General features: G+C 48.2%; 1 protein-coding gene across 2 annotated transcripts; it reads right to left on the bottom strand.

The window, feature by feature from the left end:
- Positions 1 to 549: 549 nt before the first annotated feature.
- On the bottom strand, positions 550 to 25,909 carry CHAF1B (chromatin assembly factor 1 subunit B). Of its 2 annotated transcripts, none has more exons than XM_049710617.1 (14): positions 25,782 to 25,909; positions 24,917 to 25,111; positions 24,358 to 24,493; positions 22,547 to 22,664; positions 21,837 to 21,940; positions 18,282 to 18,378; positions 16,506 to 16,590; positions 14,985 to 15,078; positions 10,604 to 10,673; positions 10,417 to 10,508; positions 6,582 to 6,729; positions 5,138 to 5,569; positions 3,185 to 3,279; positions 550 to 2,615 (listed from the first exon to the last, which is right to left on the bottom strand). In XM_049710617.1, the coding sequence occupies exons 2-14, from the start codon at positions 25,040 to 25,042 to the stop codon at positions 2,524 to 2,526; spliced, it is 1,689 nt and encodes a 562-aa protein (XP_049566574.1). In that variant the 5' UTR covers positions 25,043 to 25,111; positions 25,782 to 25,909; the 3' UTR covers positions 550 to 2,523. The 2 variants fall into 2 exon arrangements, with proteins under 2 accessions (XP_049566574.1, XP_049566575.1); XM_049710618.1 differs by having other exon boundaries at positions 24,358 to 24,490.
- Between the last annotated feature and the right edge of the window lie 1,825 nt (positions 25,910 to 27,734).

Raw genomic sequence — 27,734 nt, 5'->3', positions numbered from 1 at the left:
CCGGCAATATTTTGGTAAGAAGGGTCAACACCGGCAATATTTTGGTAAGAAGGGTCAACAGCACTGTTAAAATGCAGAAGTGAGTGCTCTCGGCAAGGACGACAGACGGGGCTGCAGGGGACAAAAACGGGCCCAAGGACTGGCTGCGACTCACCCTCCTGCTGGTCCTTCTGCCTCTCTCCACCGGGGGGCCCTTGCCCTGGTGGACAGCCTGCTTGGGGACGCCCCTCTGCCCACGGCTGCAGCCTGGCCCGTGACGAGCCTTCACGTCTGCCGCCGGCGGCCCTGCCAGCTCTCCTCTCGCCAGTGCGCAGGCCAGGGCAGGGCGGCCCTCCCTAGCTGCCGGACCCCAACAAGTTCTCCCCGAGCCCTCCCGCGTCTCCTCACCTGGCAGCAGGATTCAGACACGAGCCCCACCCAACTACAGATGCAGGATGGCCCTGAGCGGGCATACTGCCCATCCGGCGGGGCGGGCGAGGCTCCTGTCGCAGAAGGCTTCCCTCCCCCAGTCACTACCCAGATGGAAGCAGGTGGCCTTAGACGAGGACCGGGAGGTGACACCGCCTGGGCTTTTATTGCCGAGTCTGTAATTTACAGTCGAGGAGACAGCTGACAAACAGGCAATGGTGCCTATCAACGTGCACTTCCGCTGAAGGGGCGCCGGCCCCCTCCCACCCATTCCCGTCGCCCCTCCACTGGGGGTGGCCAGGGAGCCAGCCTGTTCACAGGGACAAGGGACCCATGACGACTCCTGTTTGCACGGGGATCAACCCCTACAAAACACACCGTGCTCCAGCCGCAGGCAATGTAAAAAGACCTTTTTCCTCTGAAGAGCTGACAGCATCTCACATATTATCCTTTCAGTTTGGCAGCCCGGGTAGAGAGGCTTTGCTGTCAATTGGTGATGAACCAGAGAAGTAGCCTGAAAAAGCTTCTGGTGCAAGTGCATTTATCACCAGCAGACGCCATCGCTGGGGAAAGCTTTCCTCTCATGATTTCCCAATCCTGGCTGTGCCTCAAATCACCAGAGGAGCCTTAAAGAATCCCGATGTTCAGACTGGGCCCCAGACCAAGGAGGGCAGGACCTGGGTGTTGATGTCCGGCAGGTCTTTGGGGGACTTCAAGGTTGAGAACCACTGGTCAAAACAGCTGCTACTTGACATTTTTAAATGTCTTCATGTTGAACGTGACCCACACCTGCACTATTACAACTCTGCGTGGATTCACCTCCCAGCTCTCCACGTGGTAAGTCATCCCACTTGCCACTTTCCCGTGTAGAGAGAGGCAGACTCTTTTTCTGGTTAACTGGGTTGTGGATTAGCAACAAGCTGACGCTCCTTTCCAGCTCTCTTCTTTGCTGCTGACCTGAGCTGACAAGAGTGTGTTCTTCCATCGTCAGCGGCTCCCTGCCAGAGCCTGGACCTGCGGGTCCCAAACTTGCCCTCTGATTTGGTTCAGACAGGGAAGGGGTCCTGGGTGTAGCCTCACCTGCGGGACTCACCGTGTTCATCGTGCCAGAGGAACAGCATCGAGGGCCATGAAATCATCTGTAAACTCCTCAACGTGAAGCAGCCGCACCAGCTTCTAGGGCTCCACCCATCACCACCTGTTGGTCACATCACCAGAGTCTCCTGCGCTAAGAGGAGACTCCAAACGCGGGAGGCCTCCTGCAGCGACAGCACGTCACACGTCTCAGCCCATGAGTCCGGTCTGCTCCCAAGAGGGAAAGGACCATGCCAGCATCCCAGGGACCGAGAGCAGAGGCACAGACTGCTAAGGAAAGGTACTTTTTTTGCTTTGAAAAATCAGTCTAAGAAGTTAACCTATTTGGATACCAAACTGTATCTAAAGTAAAATCTCAACTCTCCCCCACTCCCCAAAATAAAATAACATTAATAAAAACAGAAATTTTAAGGAAATATGCCGAAACAGTAACAAGGGTTCCCTCTGGTGGTGAGATGGGTGATTTCCACCTCCAACGCGTTTTTTCTACTTCACTCTTTACTAACTTTCTAGAATGTGCATTACCACCTTTAAAATCAGAAAGCAAACATAACAAACTTCCAAAAGTTAATCAACTATTTAGAAGCTAAAGTGATCTAATAATCAAACACTCTAAAATTCAACAGAATAAACCTTCTCGAACCACCTTCCCTAATTCTAGCTGTGGAAGGAGTCCACCCATAAAGTGTCTGTACTTTCACACAAGTATTCCAAGGGGGGGATTTACTGATTTTCACACTAGGTAACATTGAACTGTTCCAGTCTCAGAAACTCATCAAAAAGAGAATTTAGTCTATTAAAATGTTCACATATCTGAGGTAAAAATGTGTGCTAAATACAACAGCCAACATATTTCTGGAGAAAATCGGTCAACGTGTATCTTCTGTTACAGAAATCCATTTTCTAGTGTCCGTCAGGCTCCGTCTGATTCCACTGGTCTCAGGTGTGTTTGGTCTCGCCCCTCTCTGGGCACACGGGGGTCCCCAGACCTAGCAGCCTTCAGGCACATGACAGGTCTCATCAGGGGTCCAGACCTTGGGGACCTTCTCTGTGCTCACTGAGTCTCGGCCGCTTAAGCTCCGGGGGACTGACCTGAAGGTCTCCAGGCATCTCTAAGATGTAAGCACAGGGTGGACAAGTGAGTGAAGACGTCTTTAAGTTAAGAGCTGACGTTTACAAACTGAATTTCATGCGCAGACAAGGAACCGAACTGCCTGGCCAGGTCCTCTATGGATCTAAGGAGAAGGTCTACCCCAGTGGTTCTCAACCCAGGGCGACTGTGCCTCTCGAGGGACAGTGGGCAGTGTCTGATGACATTTTAGAGCGTCACAAGTCGGGGCAGGGGATGGGTGCCAGCACCCAGGGGCACTGCTAATCATCCTGCACCCACAGCGCAGCCCCAGAGCGAGGAATGACCTGCCCAGATGCCAACACTGCCGAGGCTGAGAACCAGCCCGGCTCTACCCATCTCCCAAATCCACCGTCTGCCCAGCAGGGAGCGCCTTGGCGGGAGGGTGGGCTCCCGGATGAGAATACACACGCAATCAGTGGGTTTAAACGACAGGTCTGGTGAGATGCATCCTTGCTTTCTCAGAACTGACTTCAAGTTCGGTGGTGCTCATTTCCAAAAGAGATGGTATTCTATCTTTAATTATACTAAACCAGTAAGAGTATCACTTACCTGATTGAATTTCTTCTGTGGAAGGGCTGGAAATTATGCTGGTTGGTATAGAATTCAGTGGAGTATCTGTCTTTAAGGGTATTAAGTTTATTCTCCTTGATTAAAAAAAGAAGTAAAAGGCCATTAGTATCATCGGAATGGTTTGCATACAATACCAAATGTCAAAGGAAACATGTAAAACTTTCAGCTCATATCATGCAAGGCATTGAATATAATGTCAATATGCCCCCTTACTTAGTAACTAAGGATCATGTATTAAGTTAAACCATCACATAAATAAGAGTCAGCTTAAACCTTAACCAGTCATCTAAGTTTCAAAACCCGTATTTTCTGAACTACCAATGACATGCTAAACACTCTGCTAGATGTTTCCTACATAAGCCTATCAGACAAGGCTTCCAGTATGGAAAGCTCCAAAATATAGATGGTTCTTTTTTAAAATCCACAGTCTTAATTCTCAACAACTATTTTTTTTTTAAATTATAACTGCAAGAAGCTCGCAAGAAATTAAGAGGGGAAAAACTTTAATACCGAAAATGTTTCAAAGAACACTTTCCCACTCCCTTCCCCCACTTAAAAATAAATTTTAAAAACATTGCTAGGGACTTCCATGGTAGCACAGTGGTTAAGAATCCGCCTGCCAATGCAGTCGACACAGGTTCAATCCCTGGTCCAGGAAGATCCCACATGCCGCGGAGCAACTAAGCCCGTGCTCCACAACTACTGAGCCTGCAATCTAGAGCCCACGAGCCACAGCTACTGAGCCCTAGTGCCTAGAGCCTGTGCTCCGCAACAAGAGAAGCCACCGCAATGAGAAGCCCGCGCACCGCAACGAAGAGCTGCCCCCGCTCGCTGCAACTAGAGAAAGGCCGCATGCAGCAACAAAGACCCAATGCAGCCAAAAATAAATAAATAAATTTTCAAAAAAACATTGCTAGTCTGTAGGAAGAGATACAGAAAGAGCCCAGCATTACACCTAAACCACATTATGGATCCGCCAATGAAGTCGCGTGAACGTGGCAGAGCGTGTGGGAGGCGTGCAGTGCTCCCCTCATCCCCCCCCGCCCCCCACCCCGGCCCCTTCCCCAGGCCGCCTCCCAGTGTTGGGCGGTGGGCCGGGGAGAAGGCTGTGTGCAGGATCACAGGTGTCCAGGGAAGGAAGCCTGGAGGCCAGCTGCTGCCTGACGACAGGGGCCATGCTGGGCAGTTCTGTCCGCTCTGCAGTGCCAGCCGTGAGCTCGGGCACATTCACCAGCCAGACGGGCATGAACAGGGGAGAAAACAACAGCAGCGCCACCTGGAGGCTATTCAGACCCGAGGTGCCGCTCACCATGAGCCAGTCTGCTGGACACGCCAAAACCCCGTGGAGGAGGTGCTCCTTTGACTTCCTACCTATTGTAAGTGCCTGTTACCGTATGGGCAGGAGAACACGGGTAAAGAACGGGGACACGCTTCCTGCCCTGGGGGGCCTGTACTCTAACTAGGGAAACAGAAGCATAAATCAAACACCTGCTATCGAATGCGACGTGTTGTGACACAGAAAAGGGCTGAAGGGACATCCAAATGGGTCTTCTGGGAGGACTCTAGTGTCACCCAGCAGAGCAGGTGTCCAGGGCGTCCCCAGAGGGTGGAGGCACAGAGGCCTCCAAAGGCAGAGCGTGCCCTGGGGACCTGACGTTCAGAGCACGCGGGGCGAAGGAGAGTGGGGGTCACCGTGCTGGATGGCAGGCTGCCACAGAGCCGGTGACGGGCCGGGCGAAGAGCCGGGACCTCACCCGACGGGGAGGGAATGGAGCCAACAGAGGTCTGTAAGCAAGGAAGCGGCACTCTCAGGTGTGACGTTAGGAAACATCTCTCTGGCAGCTGTGTGGGATTTCACCTATGCGAGGGGCTTTCGGCTTATCCTGTCTTTTGACAAGGCAAGGCAGCTTCTGTTCCCAGCACAGCGCTCACCGGGGTGTTGACTTGCTCCAGGCCTGCAGCGTGTTCAGAGTGACCCTCCGGGATGCGTGGGCTTTCACATTCTGACTGCCGGGCTGCAGGGTCTTCTCCTCTGAGGGCCCTGCCAGGAAGCCTCTGGCACCGGGAGCGGTCACAGGGGTGTCCTTGGCCGCCGTGGGGGCCGGAGACTGTTTCGCCTGAGGGGGCGTTGCAGAGGGGCTGCTGGGGTCCCGGACTCTGCTGCTGGGGGTTCCCTCTCCCAGCCTGGGTCCTGGCGAAGACCCTGGGTGTGTCTGACTCTTGGTTTTCTTCGCTGTGTCGGGAGTTCTCACACACACAACTGGCTTCTCTTTCAAGCGAATTCCGAGCTCATCCTTCTCGAACGTCACGAAGGAACAGTAACCATCCGTGGAAGAGATGGCCAGGAAGGCCCCGTCGCTGGACCTGCGTTCCCGAAACAGAATAGAAAGCGAAAAACTTTACCGAAGTCTACAGGCCACTCTTAGCACCTCATCACTGGTGAGGAAATGGAAGTTCAAGCAAACTCACAAGCTTTGTCTGAAGGCAAAGCCGTCAAGGGAAAAACACGGCTGAGAAAGGATCTGTGCAGGCTCCTCCCTCACGCCCTTTCCCTCCCAACCCACCCCTGCTTCGTCATCAAATTCACCGGAATAAAGGTGAGATGACCTATTTTTTTTTTCTTTTTTTTTTCCCTCCAAGATAAAAAGAAGATGAGGGCTTCCCTGGTGGCACAGTGGTTGACAGTCCGCCTGCCGATGCAGGGGACACGGGTTCGTGCCCCGGTCCGGGAGGATCCCACATGCCGCGGAGCGGCTGGGCCCGTGAGCCATGGCCGCTGAGCCTGCGTGTCCGGAGCCTGTGCTCCGCGGCGGGAGAGGCCACAACAGTGAAAGGCCCGCGTACCGCAAAAAAAATTTTTTAATAAATAAATAAATAAAAAGAAGATGAAAAGAAGATAAAGAGTGATAAAGAGCAAGAACTAGATGGTAGGTGGCCAGGCCCAGCCTGGGCCCGAGCACACAGTGGAGACAGAACTGGGAGCCCAGGGGTGCTGAGAACCCCAGGCAGAAAGGCGAGGGCAAAGTGACCCCTCAGGACGGGCACAGTTCTGGGGCCCCTCCTTGTCTGCGCAGCAGGGGCCCGTGTGTGTGGGCTTCCTCCCGGAGGGCGAGTCCCCACAACACCAGGGACCCCGGGCCTCCCCTTGGTTTATGAGAAATAGATGAACCACATCACAGTCTGCACGGCATCAACACCCACCGCAGTCACAACAGGAAGCAGTACTTTAGCAGGTTAGAAACAGCTTTCCTTTTTACGTTGATTCCTTTAAAAAAACTGGTAAATAAGGGCCAAAAAAGCCAACTGTAGGATGAAATGCTCCCTGACCTGAGGGGCAACTCCAGGGGAATGTACGCTGTCTCCCCCATCCACTCACCAGGAAATATCACTCAGGGTGTGGTAATGTATGTTAGACACGTAACCAAACGGGAACAGCTGCTGGGTGTCGTACAAAAGCACAGAGTCTTCAGAAGCCACAGCAAACACCAAGCGGTAGGGCAGGCTCACCAGCTCCACACCTGGCTCTGGTGATGGGCGAAATCAGGAACAGGAAGTCAAACAAGCAAAAGCAAAGTTCCCAAAGAAAACAAATTTTCCCCAAAAGCCCTCTCCCCAGGGACGTAAGTGATGTAACTTTACTAAATGCTTTACGGAAGAATTCAGTTTTTGTATTATTTTATATAGGAATATAAGAATTAAGGAGACCCATGCAAGAACCAATGAGGACACTGTGTTATGATTCAACACTCATGGGCACCTGCGGTTCAAAAAGAAGAGAAGAGGGCTTCCCTGGTGGCGCAGTGGTTGAGAGTCCACCTGCCGGTGCAGGGGACACGGGTTCATGCCCCGGTCCGGGAAGATCCCACATGCTGCAGAGCGGCTGGGCCCGTGAGCCATGGCCGCTGAGCCTGCGCATCCGGAGCCTGTGCTCCGCAACGGGAGAGGCCACAGCAGTAAGAGGCCCACGTAGTGCAAAAAAATAAAATTAAATTAAATTAAAAAAAAAAGAAGAGAAGAAAAAGTTGTGTGAATGAGGCAAGTCACCCTGAGGGGTCACCGCCTGCTAAGGAAACATCAGGGTCACGTAGAAGCATCTCATGAAGTGATGTTTTAATGCTGTCAAGTTAATCGTAGTCATTCACATAAAGGATCAGAAACTTAAAAACAGCTTCTGCGTCCGGCCGTGGAGTAAGAGACCTGACTGACCCTTCACCTGAAACAATTAAAATACCAGGCAAAATACTGAAACGGGTTTTTTTTTAAGACACTGTCCATTAGGCCATGAAGAACAGCAATCCCTCAGAGACAGGAAGCGAGAGAGGTGAGCCCTACGACCACCTCCGTTTACTGCCTGGAGTTTCCAGGCCCAGCAGAGGTGGAGGGAACGCAGGCGGTGCCTGGCAGATGCCCTGAGCTGGGAGGCCAGGAGGCCCAGGCGACTGGAGCGTGCGGGTGGAGGGGCAGAGCCAGAGCCCCAGGGGCCTCGAGCCTTCAGCTGAGTGCTGACCAGTGCCGCACGCGGGAAAACTAGCCAGGGCCGGAGCGAGGGCCACGGGAAAGAGAGAGCCGTCCCTAAGGAAACCGTAAGCAAAATGAAAAGACTATCTACATGGCAGAAAATATTTGTAAATGATGTGACCAACAAGGGCTTAATTTCCAAAATATATAAACAGCTCATAACAACTCAACAACAACAATAAACAACCAACCCTATCCAAAAGTGGGCAGAAGACCTAACAGACATTTCTCCGGAGAAGACATACAAATGGCCAACAGGCACATGAAAAGATGCTCAACATCGCTAATTATTAGAGAAATGCAAATCAACACTACAATGAGGTACCACCTCACACCAGTCAGAATGGCCATCATCAAAATATCTACAAACAATAAATGCTGGAGAGGGTGTGGAGAAAAGAGAACCCTCCTACACTGTTGGTGGGAATGTAAGTTGGTAGAGCCACTACGGAAAACAGTATGGAGGTTCCTCAAAAAACTAAAAATAGAACTACCATATGATCCAGCAATCCCACTCCTGGGCATATATCTGGACAAAACTATAATTCAAAAAGATGCATGCACCCCTATGTTCATAGCAGCACTATTCACAATAGCCAAGACATGGAAACAATCTACATGTCCACTGACAGATGAATGGATAAAGAAGATGTGCCCCCCCCCACACACACAATGGAATACTACTCAACCATAAAAAAGAACAAAATAATGCCATTTGCAGCAACATGGATGCAACTAGAGATTATCACACTAAGTGAAGTCAGAAAGAGAAAGACAAATACCATATGATATCACTTATATGTGGAATCTAAAATACGACACAAATGAACCTATCAGTGAAACAGATACAGAATCACGGACATAGAGAACAGACTGGTGGTTCCCAATGGGGAGGGGGTCGGGGAGGGATGGAGTGGGAGACTGGAGTTAGCAGATGTAAGCCTTTTTATATAGAATGGATAAACAACAAGGTCCTACGTATAGCACAGAGAACTATGTTCAATATCCTATGATAAACCATACAGAAAAGAATATTAAAAAAGAATGTATATATGTATAACTGAATCACTTTGCTGTACAGCAGTAATTAACATGACACTGTAAATCAACTATACTTCAATAAAATTAGTTAATTAATTTTTTTAAATAAAAGAGCCACCCCTGAAGCTCACACAAGGCTAGAAACAGCACATGTTCCCACCAGCCAGAGTGGAAAACCGCCCACTTCATGGGCATCAATTAGAGCATCCAGGCGGCTCTGCCTCCGTAGTGAAGAGATTAGCCCTAGACTAAATGCCCCTGTGATCCCACCTGACAAAGCCTAACAGCAAGACCCCTAAGACGCAAAGTGTTTCCAACAAACCTCACTGCATCCCAGAATAAAGCTCAAGGATATTTATAAGGATGAAAATATATCCGGCATCCACTAAGGTAAAATCCACAATGTCTAATAAAAAATTATCAGATGGACTTCCCTGGTGGCACAGTGCTTAGGAATCCGCCTGCCAATGCAGGGGACACGGGTTCGATCCCTGTTCCGGGAAGATTCCACATGCCGTGGAGCAACTAAGCCCGTGCGCCACAGCTACTGAGCCTGCACTCTAGAGCCCACGAGCCACAACTACTGAAGCCCATGCGCCTAGACCCCGTGCCCCGCAAAAAGAGAAGCCACCGCAATGAGAAGCCCGCGAACAGCAACGAAGAGTAGCCCCCACTCGATGCAACTAGAGAAAGCCCGCGCGCAGCAACGAAGACCCAATGCAGCCAAAAATAAATAAATTAATTAATTTTTAAAAAATTATCAGGCATTCCAAGAAGCAGAAAAATATGACCCATAACGAGGAAGAAAAAATCCATCAAAACCAATCCTTTGTACACAAAGCCATTAAAAGAGTTATTGTAACAAGTGTATTCCACGTGTTCAAGAGGCAAGAGGGAAGGTGTAAAGCAGAGGTACGTGAGGAAGACCCAAGCTGAACTCTAGAAGTTCTAGACTACACCGTCACAGAGAGAAAATACACTGGCTGGCACCAGGGGCAGGTGACACGGAAGAGCAGTTAACTCAAAACAAGCTGTAGAAACTATCCACAGAGAGGAAAGAAACACGTAACAGAGCATCAGTAAGCCATGGGTAACTTCAAACCGTCTAATACGTGTGTAGCTGGAGCCCCTGAAGAAGAGGAGAGAGGGGGGATGACAGAAAAAGTATCTGAAGAAATAACTGGCCAAGTTCTCCAAATTTGATGAAAACTATAAACTCGTAAATCTAAGAAGTTCAATGAACCCCAAGCACAAGAAACATAAAGAAAACGGCAGCAGGCACACCGTAATCAGATTGCTGAAAGCCAACTGATAAAGAGAAAAATCTTAAAAGCAGCCGGAGGTGGAAAAACAGTGAAACAAAAATCCAATTCATATAATTTTTCCATAATTTTCACTGCATAGGAAATCAATAATAAATGACATTCAACCTCCTTCAGTAGAGAAACAAAGCTAGTATTTTTAGCCCTTTAAAGTTGCTTGCAGCAAAGAAAGTGTACTCTAGACAACGCAAAATCTGACACGTATTTTGATAACATCAGTCTTTGCTCTCAAGACTGACCAAACTGAACCAACCCACATACTCACCTCTCCCCACCCACCCTGGTGACCTGCCTCAGAGAACGTGACACACCCCTGTGGCTCTAAGGTACCTGCTTCCACCACTGGCCTCAGCTCAAAGTAGACGGGGCAGCAGCGGACAGCGAGCGTCGCCTTCCCAGGACACGGAAGATGGGCGATAGGCCTGCAAGATGAATCGCGGTTTTGCAAAAAAGCACCGTCACTCAACAAAAGCAAAAAGAAAGGGTAAACATTTCAAATATTTCTTCAATTGCATACCTTTTAAGATTTTTCCTGGAGAAAACATAAGTTGTATTTGTTACGTTTTCACCCGATTCCACACATCCAGCTGGGGAAGCAGTAGAGGAAGGCAAGGCCATGTGTTATTAAACTGTTCATCAGCAAAGACACATAAGCATCAGTTCTGGTTTGTAAAAGATTCTCCCCGGAACATTATTACCTGGACAATGTTTCTGTGACTGAGGACAAATGCAAACACCCTGTCCCTGCCTGGGCTCAGCCCTTTACTCCAGTTCTACCCACCTGTCACCTCCCCAAGGGGCTCAGCTGCCCCAGAGCCCCTTCCAGGCCTGGGTGGGAAGAACATAAAGCAGGGAGCCCTGACCACAGCAGACCTTTGCCTGCGAATCCAGCCAATTCCTGCTACTGAAGTGCTATGATCAGACCCCCGGCTCTCTGTCCCCTGGATTGACCTCAGTTGCCACCCAAAACCTGAGACTCAGGCCTTTTCCCATCAGCCTGATGGAGCCCAAAGGCTGCCAGGAGAGCAGCCCTCTGCTGACATCTCCAGCCCCTGCAGAAGCTGCCTTTGCCCTGGGGAGCAGCCCACATCTGAGAGCCCTTCTACACTCACCTCAGGCTGTACTCAAAACCAGGTCAGATCCTGTTGGAGAATGACCGTCACACACAGTTGGTCTTGGGAACATCTCCCTGTTTTACGTTAACATTTCCTGACACACACACACACACACACACACACACACACATATGTAATCTTCCATGTGACCATTTCATACCTGCTGGGGGGGGGGGGCAGCAGACACAGCCAGTAGTCTTTCTACTCTCTTCCCATCTCACCCCATCCTTCCATCCCCAAGTAATCCATTTTTACAAACCATCAGGTCATTCTGTATTTCCCCCATGCTCACATAATTGTTCCAACCAGTTATAACTCAATCGCTTGTATATTCATATGGTGGGTTTTTTAAATCTATTTTACAAAATGGGGTATTATTTATACTTTTGCTCATTTTGCTTTTCTCAGTCAATTACTCATGACAGTTAACCTGCGTGACACTAATGCATCCTTTCTTCAGTAGCTACCTACTATGCACTGGTCTGAAAATACCGTAATTTATTCACCCGTTCTCTGTTAACGAGTATTGTTTTGTTTTTGTTTTTTTACAACTAAGAGCCATGCTTGGACTTCCCTGGTGGCGCAGTGGTTAGGAATCTGCCTGCCAATGCAGTGGACACGGGTTTGAGCCCTGGTCCAGGAAGATCCCACATGCTGCGGAGCAACTAAGCCCATGCACCACAACTACGGAGCCTGCACTCTAGAGCCCGCAAGCCACGGCTGCTGAGCCCACGCGCCACAACTACTGAAGCCTGCGCACCTAGAGCCCGTGCTCCGCAACAGGAGAGGCCACTGCAATGAGAGGCCCGCGCACCACAGCGAAGAGTAGCCCCTGCTCGCCACAGCTACAGAAAGCCTGTGCGCAGCAACGAAGACCCAACACAGCCAAAAATAAATAAATAAAATAAAAAAGAGAAAAGTGTCATTAAAAAAAAAAAAGCTATGCTTGCAATAAACATCCTTGGAGATACACTCTTATGTACTGTTTTCATTTCTTAAGGAAGTGAATGTCAGACAAGGGGCGGATTGGCTGAAGAGTACATGCATTAAATGGTTACCAGACTGCCTTCCCAAAAGGCCCTAACAATCCACACTCTCTCCAGCAACAGCCATACACATGCCCATCAGCGACAGATATTTTCACGTTTTTCCAGCCTGAAATGAATAAAGGGATACCTACTGATGTCACATTAACTTGCGTTGCCTTGACTGTCGGGTTTCCGAACACCTCCCCGTGTGTGCCAGTTTTGCACCAGATTTGCTCTTCTATGAGCCGCCTTGTTGTACCTTTCTCTCGTTTTTCTCTTTTGGGTTTTTCTCCTTTTGTCTTTTTGTTCTTCTTGCCAATTTGGAAGAGCCATTGTATATGATGTCTGTCAGCGCTCTCTTTTCTGTACCATAACCATTATTTTCCAGTCCCATCATACGACTACTGATTTTGCTTACTGCGTCTTTTGCCATACAAAAGTTCTACATTCAAATACAGCAAAGTAGGTCTATCATTTAAGAGCTGCTGGGTTTCCACCCTTAGTTTGGTCTTCCCCAGTCCTAGAATGTCCTCCTAGATTTTCTTGCAAGAGTTTTACATTTTTACCATTTTTAAGTATTGAATTCACCTGCAGTTTATTTTACTTATTTATTTTTAAAATATATTTATTTTATTTATTTATTTTTGGCTGCACTGGGTCTTTGTTCCTGCGCGTGGGCTTTCTCTAGTTGTGGTGAGCGGGGGCTACTCTTCACTGTGGTGCGCGGGCTTCTTATTGCAGTGGCTTCTCTTGTTGTGGAGCACGGGCTCTAGGTGTGTGGGCTTCAGTAGCTGTGGCACGCGGGCTCAGTAGTTGTGGCTCGCAGGCTCTAGAGTGCAGGCTCAGTAGTTGTGGTGCACAGGCTTAGTTGGTCCACGGCATGTGGGATCTTCCCGGACCAGGGCTCAAACCCGTGTCCCCTGCATTGGCAGGTGGATTCTTAACCACTGTGCCACCAAGGAAGCCCACCTTATCCATCTGATAAGCTAAGAGTCCAATTTAATTTTTTTCCAGACAGCTGGACACTCCAGAACCATTCACTCAATAATCCATTCTTCCCACTGAAATACCACTCAGGTCACCTATTAAATTCCCTTTTATCCCAGAATCTATTTCTGGATTCTCTGTTCTGATCCACTAAGCTGTATGTTTATTCCTATACCAATACCATACTGATTTGATAACAATAGCACTACAGAATCTCTGACATTTAGACAGGAAAATGCCTGCTCAAGTATTATTCTTATCTTTCATACTTTTTTACTATTCCTTGCATTTACTCTCCTAAACAAATCCGAGATGTCATCCAATTAAAAAACCAAAAAACCGAAACAAACCAACAACAAAAAAAACCTTAAATGGGATCCTAATTGGAAATCAATTATCATGTTAATTTTTAGAACACGAAATCTCTCTATTTGTTCAGAACTTGTTTTATAACCATCAATAAGACCTTCTAGTCTTCTTCATAAAGGCTCTATGCCTTATTAAATTTTTTCCTATGCATTTCCATGTCTTCTGCGTTTTGCACTGTTACGAATGGAACAATTATCCTTTTCACATTTCTAAGTACTTATTCTACTGTAGCAGATACAGATTTTATGTATTTTATAATATCTATCCACCTTATCAAATTCTTTTTTTTATTCTGAGAGTATTTTTTAAATCTCTTGGATTTTCTAGAAACACAAACCTATCACAAAGTTTTATTTCTTCCAATCTCTGTAATTTCATTTCCTGCATTTATTAACACCACCAAGAATAATAATGGTGGCAGCAGATAACCCATCTGGTACCCGAGTTTAAATGAAAATATTTTTGGAGCTGCCATTTAGGAAAGGACCTGCTACTGAGCTTAGTAAACAACTTTCAATATACTTAAGCAACTACTTATTCTTGGTCCTGGGACCCCCCCCCCCCCGCAAGCCAATGTCATTCCCACGTGTTCCCCAATGTCCTTTTACAGCCTAACCCACACATGTGTGTATGATTCACACACTCTTGGGGTCTCCTCTGCCCAGCCTGGCTGGGACACTTAGTGGCAAACCTGACCTGTGCCCTCCCGTTTGGCCCAGCCCCGGGTCATGTCATCGTATCATACACAGGATGGTATCTGAGCCATGGAGAGCAGGGGACGGTCTCCTCTGAGACCATGTTGGCAACAGCACTGCCCTGGATAATCCTGCTGGACTCAACCTCTCACCCTCCTGCTGAAAATGACCCTGACGTGTCCTTGCTGATTCTGCTGACCTGTCAGACTTGACCACTACACTCCCACAACTTATTCCAACCAGACTTGTCTGTGCCTAGACCCTGTCACAACAGGCTGCTTCATTAAGAATAAAAATGATAAAGGCACTTTATCATTAGTTTTAGAACGATGACCTCCACATACATGTCTAGGGAAGAGGCACTCATTAAAATTTTTTTTAAGTTGAATTTGCCTAAGGGAGTATGTTTATCACTCTAGTCTAGTGGCTCCCAAACTTGTCTGTACATTAAAATCACTAGAAATCTTTTTAAAATTCCAAAACCCAGACCACACACTCCAAACCAATTAAAACACAATCTCTGGGAGTGGGACCCAGGTACCAGCACTTTTTGAAGCTCCCTGGAGGTTTCAATGTGCGGACAAGTTGGGGACCACTGCTTTCATCAGAATTCCCTGAGCTGCAAAGAGCATCACAAAATCAGGAGCACAGACACCACCACCGCTGCTCTCATGCCCTTAAATCAAAAGCTTTGTTAAACACACCTGGTGTGAGGAGCAAAGATCCATCAGGAGTGAAACTAAGTCTACGAAAGAATGATTTCATGCTGTCGTCATGGAACATCCGGTAACTTCTCGCCTGCGGCACACAGAGTCTAAACGTTATTCCAAACCTTCGCATTCACAATAAAGGCTTACCAATTCCTATTTTTTTCTCTACACGTTGTCATTTCTTACTGACATAATAATAAATGAAACTGAAATAAATTACATATCAAATAATCACGCAACTCTGCAAGGGCAATCACTCGTGAACTGATCTCCCATTTTTGTTAAGGAAAGCTGTGTGTGTGTGTGTGTGTGTGTGTGTGTGTGTCTACGTGTCTGTGTGGTTCTATACTTATTATACAAATAACCCTCTGTAAGAGCACACACCACACTGTCAACAGTGGTCTGTCTGGGGAATGAGACCGGGAAAAGGCAGGAAGGTGACTAGGAGCCCTTTGCTTGTTATCTGTGTGTTTATATTTAGAATCTCCAACCGAATGAACCCTTTTTAAAAAGAAAATAGTAATCCTATCATCTTTTCAGACAACATTTCTTGAACACCTGTGTGGAACAGTTTTTGCTACCATGCGCTGACACTTTATGAACACTAAGCATTTAATCCTCAACCAGGCGTGACCCTCCTAACTACCCATGTGACCTCTCAGCGCCGGCCAGCTCACAAAGCCCACTCTGCCTCACGTGCTGTCCCAGGACTGGATTTGCACCTCATCTCTGCTTTGGTTTTTGTTGTTGTTGTTTGTTTTTAACTTTATTGAAGCAGAGTTGATTTACAATGCTGTGCTAACTCCTACTGTACGGCAAAGTGACTCAGTTATACATGTGTATATTCTTCTCCATATTCTTTTCCCGTCTGGCTTATCACAAGACATTGAATACAGTTCCCTGTGCTACACAGTAGGACCTTGTTGTTTATCCGCTTTGTTATAGTAACCAACTTGCTCCCTTTCACCTACTAGGATTAGAGTGCTATCTTCATTTACCAGTTCTTTCAAAAATCAAAATCCTTTCCATTCCTGAGTACCAGCCCGATGGCCAGAGAGTCCCCCTCCACCTGCCAAGAAGGTGTATCGTCGGTGCTGGATCCACCTGCCTTCCTGTTGCCTAGTGCTGTGGTCTTCCTAGTCAGTGGTTCCTGAACCTCACTGCACCTCAGACCGTGAGGGCCCTGCCTGCTTCAAGCCAAGTGAATCACAGCTCTTGGGGTCGGGCCCAGGCACCCATATTTTTACATGCTTCCCAGGTGACTCCATAGTTCAGCCAGGGTTGGAAACACTGTCCTCCACCATCACCTCTCCCCTGGCCCCCAGACGTCCACACCTCCGTACAGGCCAGCCCAGACCACCACACTGAGACTTGGTGGTCTAAGAGGAAGTCATATTGCAGTTCAGGTGTCGGCTCCTGGAAACCAGGGGTTTAGCTACGAGCGATGGAGGAGCTCACAACTTCCTAAGTCCCAACTACAGTACGGCTAAGATGGAATGTCAAAACATTTTGTACCTCTCCTTCAGCCCCTACTCCAGACAGCATCTTTGAGACATTAAAAGCCACACGTTTCTTCAGTGTGCTGTACACCCTCAGGATCCTAAATAAAGAAGAAAAGTCTGATTTATCTCTTCTAGTAAACGAATTATGTTTCACAGAGAAACAATCTATTACCAGAACTGAAGATTGCTTCAACAACTTTTGGCCTGCAAAACCACTGACCAATGACTTTCACACTTAACTGAATGACAGAGGCAAATATTAACAACCAGAAGGATATCACTAACTAAGTGGGGAAATATGTCATAATTTCATTCTCTATTGAATGTTTCAACTTGTCAATGGACATAAACTTGTAAGCCTGGCCTTATTTTTCAGGTCTTGGGCATCTGGCTTAGTGGCCATCTGTATGACTGCAGTGAAGTTTATTTTGTGTGGAACGGTCTCGCCCTCAGGGATTTGCAGGAGTAAGGAAAGCGGCAGCAAGTAAATTGGTTGTTGGTAGTTCATATTATTCCCTGAGCTAATCAAATTGTTTCACTCCTGACTGCCTGAATAAAACACATATACCAGGGGACTTCCCTGGCAGTCCAGTGGTTAGGACTCTGTGCTTCCCACTGCAGGGGGCACAGGTGCAATCCCTGGTCAGGGAACTAAGATCCCACAAGCCACTCGGCATGGCCACACAAAAAAAGAACAAAAAAACCCACGTATACCAGAAAATAAATGACATTTGGAATGTTACAGGAGATTCTATGAAAAATAAACACTTCCTTAGTGCTTTCATTCCAGCACCATTTGAAATTCAGTTTGTTATAGTTAAAAGTAGTTGGATAAATATTATAAAGGAATATTATGACTGGTGAGTGATATGCTTGGCATCCCTGGTTTTTTTTTTTTTTTTTTAATTTTTTGTTCCAGGAACACAATTAAATTATTGTGTTTAGGGCTTCCCTGGTGGTGCAGTGGTTAAGAATCCACCTGCCAATGCAGAGGACACGGGTTCGAGCCCTGGTCCGGGAAGATCCCACATGCCGTGGAGCAACTAAGCCCATGTGCCACAACTACTGAGCCCGCACTCTAGAGCCTGTGAACCACAACTACTGAGCCCACGTGCCACAACTACTGAAGCCCGCGTGCCCAGAGCCCGTGCTCCGCGACATGAGAAGTCACCGCAATGAGAAGCCCGTGCACCGCAACGAAGAGTAGCCCCCACTAGCCGCAGCTAGAGAAAGCCCAAGCGCAATAACGGAGACCCAACGCAGCCAAAAATAAAATTAATTAATTAAAAAAATATATATTGTGTTTAAATGTACCAGTAAACACAGCAACAAGACCTCCTTTCAGAGAAGACAAAATATCTTATTTTCATATTAATTTAAATAGAGTTGTTAAAATCACTATAGCAGTAAACTCTAATAAAAAAAATGAAATAACTATCCAACCCTACCACTAGTTATCTCTTCTTCCTTAAGTCGTATTTATAAAAGACTTTTTCTTTAAAAGTTGCCCAAGAAGTTTAAATTTAATTCAAAGCTATTTCTGCATTCACTCACCCACTCAATAAAGATTTATTAAGTACTAACTTCGTGTAAGGCTCTTGTCCTAATTAGTTGCCAATTTCTTATTATGCTGTAAGAATAGCAGTAAAACAAAACGCTTTATACGAAACCAAGAATGAAAGAATCAAAGCCAGACTGTGGCTTACATTGGTTAAGCTGTAACAAAAATACCTCTGAAGAAAATTTCAAGCAAACAGAGGTGAAAACAACTTGCCAAATACTAACTTACCTGTCACAGCTCAGGGTAGCAACATACTGACCCAAAGGATCCCAGGTTACTCCTTGTACATAACTTTTATGTTCATTAAAAATTGAGATCTTTTGTCCTACGAATAAAGCACACAACACACACATTACCAAAACCCACTAATGCACAAATGGTAAAAACTACAATTTAAGTATTGTTCCTTTATGCCGTTCCATAATTCAGCAGTTGGTAACTTAGACTCTACCAAACTCCACGTCAGGCTCTGGGGACCAAAGATGACTTCACATGGCCCCTCCTCCCAGGGAGCTCACAGCTCATGGTGGGGACAGACCCACCACCAGCATGCGCACTGTGACACGACGCAGAGAAGAGGGCAGCTAACAAAGCCGGGGTGAGGTCGAGAAGGAGTGAGCTCAGAGTTTGGTTCTCCAGGTCAGGCAGGATACATGGGGCCGATGAGGAGAGAAGAAGGTATTCTGAGCAAATCCACGGGGTGAAAGTCAGTTTAGGCCACTGGAGCAGTGACAAGTAGCCGAGACTGCTGGTGTGTGCAAGACCCTCGTGTGCAAGGAAACGGTTCTGGGGGTTCATGGTGTGGCTCAGAGCAACGCTGAGCTGGGAAGTGACCTGCATTATAAAGATGAAACTGAGGGTCGAAGAGAGCACAGAAAAGTGTCACTAGTTAGGAGGTGACAGCAGACCAGGTGAGAGATGAGGGCCTGAACCAGAGCATTGTGACTAGGGATGGGAAAAGGGCTTTGGGGGAAACATTTAGAAGATAAAACCAGCAGCACACAGAGATTACCCGGATAAAAAGAGGAGGGAGTTAGGAAGCCTTGGCCAGTCTTAAAAAAACAAAACCCAGGGAATTCCCTGGCGGTCCAGTGGTTAAGACTCTGCACTTCCACTGCAAGGGGCGGGTTCAATCCCTGGTTGGGGAACTAAAATCCTACATGCCGCATGATGAGGCCAAAAAAAACAAAAAAGCAAAACCCCAAACCTTCTTCTCCGGGGAGCGGTCTACACCCCGTCACTCGCTCTCCCGACCACTCACTCAACCCTCTGCCGTGGGCTCCCTCCCGCTCCTTGCCTGCCCCACCCTAGCCCTGAAGTCGCCAGTGACCTGCCGGTGACTTTACACACTGCACAAATGTCAGGCTAACTTTCCTTCCCCTTCCCCTTCTTGAAGGCCTTTAGGGGAGTCTGCTGAGATTAAGGTGGCCAGGGGTGAAGAAGAAGGCTAAGGAGACCTACGGAGGTTTGGGGGAGCTGCCGGGGAGAACAGGAGTCGGATCGAACCTCACAAGCAAAAGGGGTTGGGACCCCAGGACCCCATCGGAGGCTGGTGAGGACGAATTTATAGCGGCCCAATATGCAGGGTGGCCGGTTTGTGACCAGCTGTGCTCAGCCCGGGACCAGGAAACTGTCGGTATTGTAGCACCAATCCTGGGCTGGGGTTTTCTTGGTACCGTCGGGTGAAAGGAAAGGGTCTATGTACATAAATGATCCCCTTGGGGAGCAAAGTGGAGAGAGAAAATAAGAGGTCAGACGGGCCGGCAGAGCAGGAATCGAGAGGGCTCAGGGGACCTGAGGGCTCTAGCAGGAAGCAGGGGTGCTGAGGGGCCTGAAGGAGGCGTCTTGTCAGGAGAGCAGGACGCCTGGCTACGACGTCACTGTCCCAGCACTTAAGTGACAGGCCTTCAAAGAAGCCCAGCTGCAGAAGAGTGGACTGGCCGACAGGACAAGCGTGGATCAAGCGGGCGTTCTTTCTAAAGGGCCACCTTGAAGATTACGACACAGACTTTGGAGGAACTAAGGTGATGGGCAGAAGGAATCACAGCCATGTGAACTTCCATAAATAAAAACGTACCGACTCTAAACAATTTTGCCCACGTTACACGTTAAGAAAAAAAACGATGGAGGCCTAGGACGTGGTCTTGATTTCCACGCTCCTCAAAACCGCTCCTCCCCCCCACCCCGCTACCTGCTGTGCTGTCCTGGGAGAGTTTGCCACATGCCAGCCAATGACATCTTTTTAAAACATAAGTAGGGGACTTCCCTGGTGGCCCAGTGGGTAAGACTCCGCACTCCCAAGGCAGGGGGCCCGGGTTCGATCCCTGGTCGGGGAACTAGATCCCGCATGCGTGCCGCAACTAAGACCCGGCACAGCCAAAATAAATACGTAAATAAATAAATAAATATTTTTTAAAAAATAAGCGAAATCACATTAGTCTACTGCTTAAAACCCATCAGCAGCACGTGGTCACACTTTGGTTACAAACTGAGACCCAACCCTGTGGCCAGGACCCACCACCCTCCAGCCTCAGGTCCCCCCTCCCTCCTGCTCCAGCCGTCCAGTGATTTCCTGCTCCTGGGACACAAGCAGCAGCTCCGGCCGCCGGGCCTCTGCACATGCCATTCCCATGAAATAATGCACACGGCTTGCTCCCCGGATTCATTCCAGTCTCTGTTCAAACTCCACAAGCTCAGAGAAGCCTTCCCAGATCACCCTATCACTCCCGGACCCCTTCAGAGCGCTATCACTTCCTGGCATCATACGTTTGTGTATTCGTCTGACACCCCACTAGGACGTAGCCATTGTATTCACGCATCCTCCAGCACCTGCAACAGTGCCCAGCCTGCTGGCAGTGTTCAAGATCGTTACAACTGGCTTCAGGGGGTGCTGATGGAGTGTCAACGGACACTGAAATTACCCAACACACGGCCAGATTTGGGAAAAAGAAGACAGTGACACTGGTCCTCCCCATTGCCGAGTGTCTGGGATTGATAAGAAAGAGCATGACGGAAATGAGGCAAGAGAGAGGACGCTTCAGCTGGACCGCACAGAACGAAGAACAGAGGCCTCTACAGCGTGGATGAAAACTGGGCTGATGCAGTGCTGACACCACAGGGGATGCCAATGCCGCTGCCTGACTCCTGATCTGGGCACTTGGGTTGCAGGAGAATCAGCAGATAAAGAAGAAGAGAAGAGGTTTGGGAGAAGACATCAAGCTTGAGTATAGGACTGCAGGGGGTAAAAGTGGTCAGGCGTCAGCCACCACTGGCTTTTGGCATTTCACTGCTATTTTCATCCAACGGTAACTTCTTACATGTTTATTGTCCCCTCAACCAGTGAACAGGTTCTTTCAAAGCAGTGAGGTGTCCTTGGCTTGCCTTGATGTCCCGAAATGGAAACCTGATCCCACCGACCCCAACATCGAGCATGCAATGCCTCACTGATTATGACTTGCTAACTTCCCGAGACCCTAAGTTCCAGGACGGCAGGGATCAGCCGTGTGCCGCCCCGCCGGCCCCGTCATGTCTGCACCCCCAGGCGTGTGCGATCTACCTTGCTTTGGCACCAGCAACTCATGACACCACTGCTAAGCCTCATACATTCTGACTGGGCCCTTAAAAATGCAGTGGATCCATGGCATATGGGGCTAATCCCTAACCTGTCCTGTCAAACACCTATTCCAGTTCACTAAAAAAACTCTTCTGAAGCCTTTAAAGGTTCGGCTTTTTAGACACTTAGAATAGTCCTTCCCCCGATAATAACAAAAGCATATCAGCTACCTTTACTGACATCCCATATGATGGCCGTGTTATCCACAGAGGCAGAAGCCATTAAATTCCCATCGGTTGCCCAGCAAATATCATACACATCTTCTAAGTGGCCCCTAGAATCCAAAGAGGAGAAAAAGCAATTCTTGTCTCAAGGAGAGAAAAAATTGTCAAAAATTTAAAAGCACACTCAGGGACCATACATTACAGTGGGACTTTAGGAATTTCCACTAGAGCTATATTAGCTATAGCTATAAACTACTACCTTCAAGGATATTTGTATCTTTAACATTGATTCAAGTTTACTAAGGAAAATTTTATAAGACAAACTAAGAAAATCCATTTAAATCATATTTTTATCTTTTAAACTATGCCCGTATTACTGTCTTGCATAAGTAAAAGTTTTAAGTGAGATATAAAAGTCAAAATGCGGGCTTCCCTGGTGGCGCAGTGGTTGGGAGTCCGCCTGCCGATGCAGGGGACGTGGGTTCGTGCCCTGGTCCGGGAAGATCCCACATGCCGCGGAGCGGCTGGGCCTATGAGCCATGGCCGCTGAGCCTGCGTGTCCGGAGCCTGTGCTCCGCAACGGGAGAGGCCGCAACAGTGAGAGGCCCGCGTACCGCAAAAAAATAAAAAATAAAAAAAAGAAAGTCAGAATGCACATCAGCTTAATGCATCCAGGTCGTAAGGATAAATCCCTCCCAGGCCCCTCCCGAGGTTACCTCAGGGTTTTTACGACAGTCCAGTTCTCCTTGTTCAGCTGAGCCTCATCATCATCCTGAAAAGCGATCTGTTCTGGTTCCTTGTTATCATTCACCTTCCACAGAAGAATGACAGCATCTGTGGAGCGAGTCAGTTAAAGATAAGCCAAGCTTTACAAAGCATGGCTCCTTCACTTCTGGATTTTTAGGGTATTAACTAATATCTATGTTGTTCAATAGACACTATGGCCACAAGGATTTACTTCTAAGAATTGGGGGCAGGAAAAGCAAATTTGCCTTCCGAACAAAAACTCCAAAATCAAACTCATACCAGATCAGAGCTATACAAGGTCTCCTTAAACAGAAGTGTCCCCAGGCCAGCAAAACACTACTGCAAAGCGACTGACTACATTAACAAATCCACAGGCATAACCTGTAAGTGGCTGAATAAGGAAACAACAGAGGCACCAACGCAAGGGTTGGCAAATCATTCCTAGCTGTGTAACCTACGGCCAGTCACTTCCCATCTTGATGCCTCGGTCTCCTCACCCGTAAAATGAGAAGGATAACAGTGCCTAGCTCATCAGCTATCGTGAGCATCAAATGAGGCAAATGCATAAAGCACTTACCCCACGATGCCCGGCACATGGTAAGCCCATGCATGTGTCAGCTGTTAACACCATGGACGTGTCAGGTACCTTAGCGTGATGTCACCAATTGTCTGAGTCCTCTAGCTCCCCACGTTCTGACGCCACGCTCACCACATAACCTTCTGACCAAGACGTGGCTTCCCTTCGAGGAATGCCCGAAGGAGGAGAGTGAAGGAGCCGGTGGTGTGGACACACACGTTCTCTCTCTAAATTAACTGGAATCCGGGGAGCTTGGCTGAGATGAGACTGGCCCTGACGGACCGGCACTCTCCACGTGCTGACTGACTGACGACAGGTTTCCGGGCCCTCGAGGCCAAAGGACCTGGGCTGCCCTGTGCGGCCTCACAGAGGACGGCCCGCCAGCCTCCCCACTGCCCCCTGTGCTGCTGCCACTCCCCACCTCCCCCCTCGACGGAAACACTGGACATCAGGGCACTGAATTCAACCAGGCTTCTTTCCCTCCTTCTTCAAACAACATCTGAGATTTCTTCTTTCTTTTTATTCTGGCTTCTAGACTATCTTAGTTTTAGAGCATGATAAAAAGATTTACTACTTCTGTATCATTTTATGCCATTTAAGCGCAAGCAGAAAGGGAATTTCCTGGCGGTCCAGTGGTTAAGACTCCGCGCTTCCACTGCAGGGAGCACGGGTTCAATCCCTGGTTGGGGAGCTAAGATCCTGCATGCCGCGTGGCACAGGCAAAAAATAAATAAATTTAAAAAAAATAAGCACAAGGAGGAAATATGAATCAATCTACTCCCACCAAAGAAACATAATTTAGAGGGTTGTTTAGACTATACTCCCTAAGCCAATTAATTCATTAATTACAGAGAGACATGGAACTGACTGTGATCACTTACAGATGCTAAACTGACAGCCAAACAAGGCCAGGCCAGTTGCCTTGGGACTTAGAATGGTAAGCACCTACCTACTTGTCTCCAATCAGCCCAGTGAGAGCAAGTGGGAAAGCGGCCGTTTTCAAACAGGTCTTCTCGGTTTAAGCTTTGCATCCTCCACCCCTTCACACTCCCCACAACATTATTTTACTAAACTATCTAAATGACAGATTGAGAGGGTCAAGCGACCTCTAAAATAACAAAGTATGTCTAGCTCAAATCTCACTCTTCAATATGAGACACATGGGTATCTGGTTTCTGAAGAATCTTGAAGTACAATACTCACCATCCCCTCCTGATGCTAAAACTTCCCCACTTGGAGAAAAACGCACGACATTGACAGCTTTGGTATGACGAACAAGATTGGACAAAAATTCAACAATGGCCTTTCCATCTGGTCCTTTTTCTACCTTCCAGATCTGCTGATACGAACACATTCATTCAGAGAAACGTATAGTGAGCACGCACCATACTGTACCGACGAAAACATCACTACGCTGATTTTCAGAAAGAAAATTTAGTCTTTCTTTTGAAATGTAAGAGGAAGGAACTCCTATCTGAAACATAAACCTACAGTCCCATTGCCTCCCACCTCTTTCTTGTGCAAACTGTTTCCCAGGAGGAAACTGGCTCAGGGTTCTACAGCAATGGGCATCCGGTGACATCACCCCAGGAAGAAAGGTGCTCTCCTTTGCTTTCGTTGTTGACTCAAGGCCCTGAGAATTTAGCCCTCTGGGCTACATAACTAAGTAGTGTGTGTCTGTTGACACTCATTATAAATAGAAGAGTGGAGAATGCTGCTTCAATAGTGCTTCCCTGGGCCTTTCTGCCTCGGCCCCATTTACCCTGACAGCGGTGTCCACCCCCGCGGAGGCCAGCCTGTGTATCCTCCCGGCGGCTCCGTGCTGGAAGTCCAGGCTGTACACTGGCTCCTTGTTATGCCAGGCGATCTCACAAGTGATGACTTTCATCCTCCTGAGTCTTCAAGGGGCAGAATACCGTTCCTCGGGGACCGTTCTTTCTCCAAAGACAGAGGAAAGCTGAAAATCGTCGGTAATGAGGTGAATATTATAGCAGGATCGATGTACTGAGCGCTTAGTAGGAGCCAGGAACTCTGCTAACCGTTAAAAACGCACGCTGCGTTGGGAGAGGATGTTACTGTTGACGTCCGACGTTAACACCTAGCAAGTTTCACCTAAAATGGTTCGCTGAGTCGTGGCTGTTCAGTTTATTCTCCTGCTACCTCCGGAAAAGCAAAATGGGACACCCGGGCAGAGGAAATCACCGGGTCGGGCCTGGCTGGGCGCCCGCGCCCGCTTAGTGGAGGCTGCCGGGCGAGCCCGGAGAGCTGGGGGCGGGCCGCCTGGGGGAGTGGGCCGCGTGGGAGGGGGTTACCCGGGGAAAGGGGCCGGGACCGCGGGGGAGGGGGCTCTCTGGGGGGAGGAGGCTGCCCAGGGGAGGGGCCTGTCCGGGGACCGGACCGAGGTCGGAGGCGAGAAGGCAGCTCCCTTCCCGCTGGGCCCGGGAAGCCGGGACCGGACCTGCCTGGGAGGAGGCCGCTCGGGGCCGGGGCGGGGATCGGCCGCGCGGACGCGCGCTTTTCAGGAGCTATCCCGGGTCCTCGCGGCCGGCCCTCAGCGATAGCCTCTCGCCCCCCAGGTCCAGCCGGGAAACCTCGGGGACGCGGAAGCCAGCGCGGGGAAGCCTTACCTATAGGGACGTGGTCAGTCCCCGCGGCCGCCAGCTCCCGCCGCCGCGCGCGCGCCGCTTCCCGCGCGCTGCAGGCCCCGCCTCCGCATGGGCGGGACTCCCGAGACTCTCCGCCTCCGCGTGGGCGGGACTCCCTGGAGGCCCCGCCCCGCCGCAGAGGCTGGTCCAGCGCCGCGAGTCCTGCGAATCTGGGCTGGATCCCGCGGGTTTATTAATTCCCTGCGGACAGATGCACAGGTGGAAGAAATGGGGAGTCCATCGAGTCATTCGTTCAATCACTTATTCCCTTGTTAATTCATTCTTTTAGGAAACATTTACTGAGCATCTGCTATATGCGGAACCCTGTGCCAGCCCTGGATACACAGTGGAGAGCCAAGCTGACTCAGACTTACCCTCAAGAGAATTTACAGTCCGGTAAAAGGAAAAGAAGAGCCGTCCTGTAGGACAGGTGGGGAGGCTGTAACTCTTGAGACCCGCCCAAGACTACCAAGTCTTTCACTGGTGCAGCGAATATTTGACAGCTGTAACCTGTATCAGGCCCCCGTTTTGGTCACTGGTGTTTCAAACACAAATAAACCACAGAAATGGTCTTCGGGCTTCCTGTCATGTACACAAATAATTATAATTAAAGTGAAAAGGAGTGTGAAAGGAACAATGTGCTCTTACAGTTCTGAGTAGGAGGTTATTTTGAATTTGAAGGCTCAAAGGAAGTTTGAAGAGAAGGAGGCATTTAAAGTGGGCTTCAAGTGATAGAGTTTCGGATGAGCAGCTCTGGGAAATGAGAATTGAAGGTAAAGAAACTCACCGTTGACAACAGAGGCACAAAGGAGGAGCAACGGGACCTGGCAATGAATGGGAAAGGATGGATGGGTCAATGACCCAGAAGCCTTTGGACATGAATAAGCAGGTCATATGCACATAAGTTTCAAAGGCAGTTTCAATTCTCCTTCTAAATTAACTGGAATCCTGGTTGCATACATTACTCTGGGAGCTTCCCTGAGATGAGATTGGCCCGGATAAATGGACAATCTCCTTGTGCTAACAGCAGGTTTCTGGGCCTTCAAGGCCAAGGGGCTTTGTAAAATGAGTGCTACCCTGTGCAACCTTGCAGAAGACAGCTTGCCAGCCTCCCCTAGGTGACTCTCCCACTCTTCACATTTCCCCTCCTCTCTCTCTCTGGATATCTTGGCCCTGAATTCAACCAGATCTCTTTCTCCTTTTGCAAACAAAAACTGAGATTTTGGTTTTTTTATGTATTTTTAATATATATATTGGCTCTAGATCATTTTGGAGAATTCAAAACTATGTGATTGTTCAGTACCTGGATTGCTTACAGTATACCTCAACTAGCAGATGTGGTTACAGACACTTTTTAAGAACAGAATTTAACATTTTAAAGTGAGGTTGTAAATCAGAAGGCAGAAATAGATGCAGCAGGCCTTTTGAAATGGGATAATTTTCCAAATGTGACATTTTATCTGTGAGTTTCCCAGAAGGCCAGGAAAAAAATTCCTTGTGATGCATAGCCTTAATTGATCAAAGGAACATACAGGTTCATCTGAGGAGCCAATTCTTCCTGGCTTTTTAAAACAATTTTCTTTTGGCATTTTTAGGGAAAAGAACTGACATGGATTCTTATATAAATGCTGGTTGATGCTTGTAGCCGGTTTCATGAAAGGTATAGAAATTGTATACAGATGGATGTCTCATGTTGACAAAAATGACAGGAGGCTCCTTAAGCCTGTTTCCTACAGAAAGCTAGGATAATGTAATCCAGATATGTAGTTTTTAGATGTTCTCTCTTGAGTCATGGCTAGGATTTCGAGAACTTGGACTGGGAATGACTAATATGTACTGTAGATAATCCGATTGTTTGAAAAGCGCACATAAGAGAAAAAAAAACAAAAAGGAAAATCCCACTCCTATGTATGTACCGAAAAGAAATAAAAGTAA

This window comes from Orcinus orca, chromosome 5 (genome assembly GCF_937001465.1).
Source record: "Orcinus orca chromosome 5, mOrcOrc1.1, whole genome shotgun sequence".
Taxonomy (NCBI): domain Eukaryota; kingdom Metazoa; phylum Chordata; class Mammalia; order Artiodactyla; family Delphinidae; genus Orcinus; species Orcinus orca.
This window is presented reverse-complemented; position numbering and strand designations above follow the sequence as displayed.

Excerpts from the sequence above, each read along its gene's own strand:
- CHAF1B (XM_049710617.1), bottom strand. The coding sequence starts at position 25,042 with ATGAAAGTCATCACTTGTGAGATCGCCTGGCATAACAAGGAGCCAGTG. Across the intron at positions 10,674-14,984 it reads ATCTTTGCTCCTCACACCAG|CTGGATGTGTGGAATCGGGT; the intron begins GTGTGTTTAACA and ends CTGCTTCCCCAG. Across the intron at positions 3,280-5,137 it reads TGGAGCAAGTCAACACCCCG|GAGAATAAACTTAATACCCT; the intron begins GTGAGCGCTGTG and ends TTTTTAATCAAG.